Below are 7,500 nucleotides of genomic sequence, written 5' to 3'. Positions count from 1 at the left end.
AGAGTAATTGACAAGGGAAACTTTCAAATCCGAAAAACTTTGGAATCTTGGCACACCGCTAACACTAATGAAGCCGACAATAACTCCAAGCCTTTGCCAAAACAATGCTCTCTTCTCCTAGATTAGCGCATTTTTCTCTTTTACCGTTTTTACAATTTGTTCACACCTCCATTTTGTATGTATTTCCATCGCGCGCATTTACATCTTCGTTTTTTAAAGGCTTCAGTGTGGAATCCGAAAGCTTACGTTTTTATATTAAAAAAAATTTAACCAGAGAAAGCTTTTTTACATGAAAAATATTAATATTAGAAAGAGTTAAAGATAAAAAACGAGATATTAAAACTGACGGACACTATAGACATCTCGGCACATTTACATCGAGATTTTGAAAATAATTGAATAATTTGGACTTAAAAGTCCTTATAGTGGGGGAATCGCGAATGTTTCTTGGTAGAGAATCCCATTCACGGGCGGCTGCACTCTTAAAACTACATTGGCCCATAGTTGACTTGGCTCTCATACCGTCAATTGTTACGATCATGTAGCTCAGAGCGTTTGACTAAGTATCCTTTCAGTTGGCGTGGGCAGTCTATGTTGTTAAAATTGTGTACAAGTCTTGCGATTTGCCCTAAGGATAATACGCATAGCTTGGTTTTAAGGACGGTGCCTATTAATTCAAAGGTATTTTTGCTTCGGTTTATGATAATGCAGGAAATGTAGATCTTAACAAGTGTTATTGAAATCCAAAAAGAAAATTGGGGGTAACCACGCATTTTTACAAAAATGATGGATGAATAATATTTGTAAAGGCTTTAAAATACAAAGCAATGTATGGCGTTCTTTCTCAAATTGAACAGTACTAAGATCTACTTTCTCCGGATAGTTTTAAACCGCGCAAAAATATCACTGTATTAGTAAGCATGATCGATAGGAAACCCGACTATCTCAAGATACGCACAACGTATGTTATTAGTTTTAATAACAATAGTAGTAAGACGCTCGAGGTTCAGAGCATTTTGTTTTCCAGAGTCACCCCAGACTATGCAACCATAATCCATAATTGGTAAGATCGTTTATATCGTACGTAGCCAGCTGAGGTACTAAGAAACCCTGCTCAACAGTTTCAGTCTGCGATAAACTCTTCGAGATTTTACGTGAACGAATCAAATGTTAGGTTTCCTTTCCCCCTCCCACCCCTTAGCACACCCCCAACACTCCTCTCAATAGCAGTCAAGGCTTGGTTACAATCACAGCTCAACAAAATCTTTCTTATCCGTATTAAAGAACCAAAGCTAACATTCGATTCGACGAAAAATGGCTGGTCTTTTGCGTCCAGTGTACATCGTGGCTGCTAAAAGAACTGCTTTTGGTGCTTTTGGAGGGAAATTAAAAGGAATCAGTGCAACTGTCCTTGGACAACACGCAGCAGAAGCTGCAATGTCTGCCGGAAATGTTGATCCAGCCACTGTGGACTCATCTGTATTCGGCAACGTCATTCAGGTATATAATACCGCAAAATATCTTGGATGTATAAAGCTAAGACCGAGTTTAGCCTTAAGTTGATAGTGTCTCCTGGCTGAAGCTAAAATGCGACCTTTTTCAGTCGGTTGTGGTAATTCCATGTCATCAACGTGACGGTGCAATGGACTTTGATCTTTGGTGAATGTTTCGTTCGGATAAACTTTTTAAAGTACGAGAAGAACAGGAGACTCTCTAATCCTTTCCAAATCCGTAAACCTTGTTTCAGATTGGACATTTTGTGCTAAGCTAAAATAGAAAAAAATAATTTTCCATTTCAAATTTTATAAAACATTTGAATGAGTCAACAATATTACGTACCCTTAGAACAAAATAATGTACATGTAATGTACTTCATCGATGACAAATGACTTGTTACCTTTTGAAACGTGAAACAATGAGTTGTAAAGGATAAAAAAAGGATAAGCTCAGAGGGGCATGTATGCAGGCCTTGGGTATTACAGAGGGACGGTGTACAGTGCAGTTTGCAGGTTAGTTATTTCACGGCAATCAACCTACTGAATGAACATGTGCAGTTGATGAGAATGGGAACGTTTTTTCAAACACTGGCCGTGTAGCACTTTTGGTGTATGGTTCAGGATTTAAATACTGCACATATCACAAAGTACATGTATCATGGCAGTTTACAATAATTATTTAGTCTTTCTCTAGGGTGAGTTCAGGTTGTAATTAATTAAGCTGCCATCTCTGGATGCTGCTATCACAACCTCGTTCCCAGGGTCAATGACAATAGAGATACTGGGAACGAGGTTTCCCACTATCAGTTCATATTTGATCTCTCCCATCCACCCAACCCACGCATGTGTGTGAAAGGAGGATAAACCACCACACCAGGGGTCTCACCCCTCACTCTTCACAAAGTGTTTGGGTTCTTTAACATCCCACAGTGTTGATTAATTTTAACAGGAAGAGTTGTGAGATGGTGCCTACAGTTTATAGTCCTTATCCGAGAAGACTTGAAAGTCTAACCATTTACAGGTGTAATTACAAAGGCAGCACTACTTTCTCCTCATTTATTCTTAAGACCTTAAGTGTTGGCCAGAGTCGAACTCACAACCTCCTACATGGCAGCCTGGTGCAGCTCCGCCAAATGATCATAAACCGGACCGCACAGCGGTGTGTGTACTATGTGTATGTAACATCTTGAATACCCATGGCTTGCTCCTGCCTAGCTGTCCTTGTAGCTCCGTTAGTAGAGCAGTGGTGATCAAATCTGGAGGTCGTGGGTTTTAATAACCACCCTGGCTGGAGTTTTTCACTGTTCTTGTTTAGGTCCATTTCCATTCTTGGTTTTCACCATGTTCTTGTCCCCAGAGACTGCTTTCCTTTTGGTCAGCACCAAGAACAGGGAATCTGGCCACAGCCAAAAATACATGCAGTCGTGACAATGGTATAATTTTGTAACCGCTGACGGCCGTTGTTTGAAAATTCTGAGAATGCACAGGAGAGTGGCAAGTCTGTGAGTCATGGACTTCCCGGTTTGGCTGTGGCCAGAGTCCGTGTTCTTAATGCTGAACAAAAGAAAAGTGGACTCTGGGGATGAGAATAAGTTTTTACCCACGTGACTAGGCGGCCATGTTGGTTGGCATTACAATGCAATTTCTTTTCGCAGAATTTGCGCAATAATTAAGTTTAGTTCCCAGCAGGGAGACAGGTTATTGTTCTTGCCAATCAACATGGCCACCATGATGTCGCATGCAAACCAGCAATTATTGAGGCTAACGCTCAGGCCCAGGTTGCTCGAAGCATGGTTAGCGCTTACCAGCGTTAGATACCATGGAAACCTATAGGTTCTGATACCTTTTAACCAATGGTTAGGGCTAACCAGGCTTCGAGGAACCGGCCCCCAGATGGACCTCATGGAAATAAAGAAAGCAATTACTAAAATGACACTCTAAGGCCCAGGGCAAATATCAAACTTCACATTAGACAAACTAAATGGTACGGTAGTTAGTTCCAGATTAATTTGGATCAACCTAAAGTAAGATTGTTGGGTCAAACATTTAACTTAACATTGAACCAAATGCAAAAGTGAAATATATATTATCATACAAATTTTTAAGTTATGATTTAAATTTGATTCATTAGAAGTCCAATGTTTGTCCCAGACTTGATCCTCACTCGTTCCATCTGTCTAAAGTGGATGGGACTAGATTGATATTAGGTCTATCCAAGTACAGGTCATCAAACTTAATATTATTGAGGAAAACATCATACTTACGTAATTCACTTTATTTAGGTTTTCGCATGTGTAGTTCTACATTTGGCCCAGGCCTAGCTAACAGTCATTATATTTACACTAACATTCATACATTCCTCTGCCTCAAAACAAAGTTCACTGTTGTAGTTATTGTTATTGCTTTTAGAATCTCTGTACGGTGGCCAATTTACATTATCAACTCCGTTGATAAACCAATTTTCATGTGTCAAGTTTGAGATATCTGAAGTTGCACGCATTATTTCTGAAATGGATCTTGGTTTTTATCATTATTTGTATTATTCACAAGTTACAAAATCCTGCTCAACCCAAACCAACAAATTAATTAACCAATTCAAAATAAACCTGGGCATCCCCATGGTTCTCATCATTTTTGTCTCCTTATTTAGAGTGCTAGTGATGCAGCATACATTGCTCGTCATATTGCCCTTAAAAGTGGCATTCCAGTTACAACTCCAGGAATAACTGTGAACAGGTTGTGTGGCTCTGGATTCCAGGCCATTGTAACAGCAGCGCAAGAGATTCAGCTGGGAGAGAGTGATGTTGTTTTGTGTGGTGGGTCAGAAAATATGAGTCAAGCACCATATGCTTTGAGAGACGCTAGGTTTGGCACACGCCTGGGACTTGACTTGAAGGTGAGTATGCTCATTGCCTAGGTCACAATATCATTTTTTTCTTTATTTTATTTTAGGGAGTTGGGGAGCATGTGTTGTGAATCGTTTTGTTAATCCATTGACATCTCAAACACCCCAGGACGCCCTGGTTGACGAGTAAAATTGTTTAGCATTTAGACAGAGTAAAATCTGTTAAGGACGTTGCCTACTAATTCAAAGCTATTTTTGCGCGGTTTACTGAATATGCAGGAAAAGCAGATCTTAACAAGCGTTATTGAAATCCAAAACGAAAATTGGGGGTAACCATGCATTTTTCGACGATAATCAATCAACAATATTTGTAAAAAGCTTTGAAATACAAAGTAATGTATGGCGTTCTCTTCCAAATTGAAGCTTAATTATCTCTTAAAAATGCATGGTTACCCCCAATTTTCTTTTTGGATACCAAGAGCACTTGCTAAGTTCTGCATTCTCCGCATAGTTTGAAAGCGCGCAAAAATATCCTTGTATTTATAAGCACAACCCATAGGAAATCCGAGTATCTCAAGATGCGCAGAACGTATGCGCAATAACAATAGTAGGAACTGTCCTTAAGTCTCACTCCCAGGAGTCAATGGGTTAATCAAGTTAAGTCTGTTTACCAGAAGTACTTTTTGTTGGACCATGTTGTAACTCATAGGTTGACTTTGTTGAAAAGTGGCAGAAAACTAACATCTCCGGCTTATTTTCAGTTAGAAGACACTCTGTGGCAAGGTTTGACAGATTTCCATGTAAAATTGCCCATGGGTGTTACTGGTGAAAATCTTGCTGAAAAATATAACATAACACGACAGGACTGTGATGAGTTTGCTCTCTTGTCACAAAAGAGATGGGGTGAAGGTAAGAGAAATGCAATTTTCACCCACACTGACTGCTGGATGTTATCATGGCTTTGATTTCTAATGCAATTCATTCTCGAGTGAGCTTGAAACTACATGTTATTGTATTGTTTCACTCTTTGTTCTCTTCATTGTAGCTCAGGAGAATGGCCGATTTGCGGAAGAGATTGTTCCTGTATCAGTCAAAGGCAAGAAAGGCCCTGAGGAATTTAAAGTTGACGAGCATCCAAAACCAAACAGCACCATGGAAAATTTGGCAAAGTTACCACCGGTCTTTAAGAAAGATGGAACTATCACTGCTGCTAATGCTTCGGTGAGACATTTCATTTTTTACAAAATCTAGTGAAGGAACAGGGATGATCACGAGTGACTGGAACTATACGTCATTGTATTGCGTTTGTAAAATTGTACATAACATGGACCTTTGCTGTGAAGTTACAGTGTACGTGGAAGAAAAGAAACACTTTTGTTCCATCAACAGGGAATTTGTGATGGAGCTGCTGCTCTCATTGTTGTCAGCGAGAAAGCCCTGAAGGAACATAACTTGACTCCTTTGGCCAGGATTGTCTCGTATGCTGTTTCTGGTGTGGAACCATCAATCATGGGAATCGGCCCTGTTCCAGCAATAAAGGCAGCTCTTAAGAAATCTGGCAAAAGTCTTCAAGATATGAAGCTTATTGAGGTTTGTAAAAATCGATGTAAAATAATGTTTGAACTGTTTATATACAGGTCAAACCTACTTAATTAACTTTTTACCATCGTTTCAAACCTAGAAGAGTAGCACTCCCATTAGTTTCCCAAAGCTCAGCGGTACAGTGTGTAGTACATCCAAACTAGTAATAATACGTATTGGAAGGATATAGGTTTACAGTGCGATGTGCCTTACCGTGGCCCCCTAACAAAGTTTTTTACAAACTATCTGTCAATCAGAGTGTGAAAATTTGATTGACAGTCACGCATCCTTGCAAAGTTTGCACTGTTGTAAGTTGAACGTTTGTCAAATGTGAAAATTTGTTGGGTGGCCAGGGTAAGGCACATTGCACTGTAACTTCTGTCAGGAACACTTGACTAATCTAGAGTTGAAACTTGGGCTAAATCTTCTTTTGCTGGTATTTTTTCCCAGGTGAATGAAGCTTTTGCTCCACAGTTTCTAGCAGTTCAAAAGGAGCTTGAGTTGGATATGGATAAAACAAATACTAATGGTGGAGCCATAGCTCTTGGTCATCCAGTAGGAACCTCTGGAGCAAGAATTACAGGACACTTGGTGCATGAACTGCGACGAAGAGGAGATGATTATGCCATTGGTTCAGCTTGTATTGGAGGGGGGCAGGGAATAGCCGTTGTTCTTGAAAATACACAGTAGGGTTCATAACTTAAACGAAAAACAGCAATCATCACTAAAGCTATTTTTGCAAAGCAAACTTATTATCGCCACAAAGACTTGAAGTAGCAAACATTTATGACAAATGTTTGTTTAAGAAACCCAAACATGTTATCTTGTTTTTAATTTCAGTAAAAGTACATGTGCATTGTGTGGAAAATAGTTTTAACTTTGCCAGGGGGCAGACAGAGGTGCAGTTCATCGTCTGTGTTTTTGTAATAATTAATGCTCTTGTCCTAGGCAATGTGATAATCAGATGCAAACAAAATCCAGTGAAATAAAATTTGAGAAAACAGTTCTTCTTCCGTTTTTTTTCTTGTGTTTCATTTTCCTTTTACATCCCATCCATTTCCATGACAATGACTGTTGGCTTAAACATTTTTTCTCTCTTTTTATTAATTCAAAACATTGTTTCATTTCTTCATTTTTGCTTTTAACTACAGAAAGACGATGGTTGCTAAGGAAGCTTTTTATTGAAGAGCCCTACAAATAGTTTGCATGGATAGTTCTTTGAAGTGAGTTTTTCAAAGGAAATCTGACATCACTTCAGTCAGAAGGCACATGCACAACTAGTACCAGTCCTCTGCATTTCAGTGGAAAACATGTAAAAACTCTCAAGAAACGAAAAGAGTCTATTTTTTCACTGGATGGGTACCGTTCCATCATTTTTCATAAACTGTAGCATGGAATTTCTATTTGGACAAATAAATTGAACTAATATTTTAAAAAATGTATCAAAGGAGGGCCTCACGATGTCATAATTTTTTTGAAAAATTTATATTATATATCTATCCATGCTACAGATTTTGTATTTGAATGTTCTCATACTGCTGCGTTAAAAATTTGTGAAAAACATAGTTAAGTCGATGA

General features: G+C 38.9%; 1 protein-coding gene across 1 annotated transcript; it reads left to right on the top strand.

The window, feature by feature from the left end:
• Positions 1-1,228: 1,228 nt before the first annotated feature.
• On the top strand, positions 1,229-6,925 carry LOC138022161 (3-ketoacyl-CoA thiolase, mitochondrial-like). Its single transcript, XM_068869194.1, has 6 exons — positions 1,229-1,500; positions 4,147-4,392; positions 5,103-5,250; positions 5,387-5,562; positions 5,731-5,931; positions 6,373-6,925. The coding sequence occupies exons 1-6, from the start codon at positions 1,315-1,317 to the stop codon at positions 6,610-6,612; spliced, it is 1,197 nt and encodes a 398-aa protein (XP_068725295.1). The 5' UTR covers positions 1,229-1,314; the 3' UTR covers positions 6,613-6,925.
• The last annotated feature ends 575 nt before the right edge of the window (positions 6,926-7,500 follow it).

Source organism: Montipora capricornis, chromosome 10 (genome assembly GCF_036669925.1).
Source record: "Montipora capricornis isolate CH-2021 chromosome 10, ASM3666992v2, whole genome shotgun sequence".
In the NCBI taxonomy this organism is placed as follows: domain Eukaryota; kingdom Metazoa; phylum Cnidaria; class Anthozoa; order Scleractinia; family Acroporidae; genus Montipora; species Montipora capricornis.
Note: the sequence above shows the minus strand (reverse complement) of the source record. Positions and strands in the feature narration are given on the sequence as shown.

What these genes read in the sequence shown, in the direction of transcription:
- LOC138022161 (XM_068869194.1), top strand. Translation starts at nt 1,315, where the DNA reads ATGGCTGGTCTTTTGCGTCCAGTGTACATCGTGGCTGCTAAAAGAACT. An exon ending in GCCTGGGACTTGACTTGAAG is followed by an intron (nt 4,393 to 5,102) that starts GTGAGTATGCTC and finishes GCTTATTTTCAG; the next exon opens with TTAGAAGACACTCTGTGGCA. An exon ending in ACAAAAGAGATGGGGTGAAG is followed by an intron (nt 5,251 to 5,386) that starts GTAAGAGAAATG and finishes TCTTCATTGTAG; the next exon opens with CTCAGGAGAATGGCCGATTT.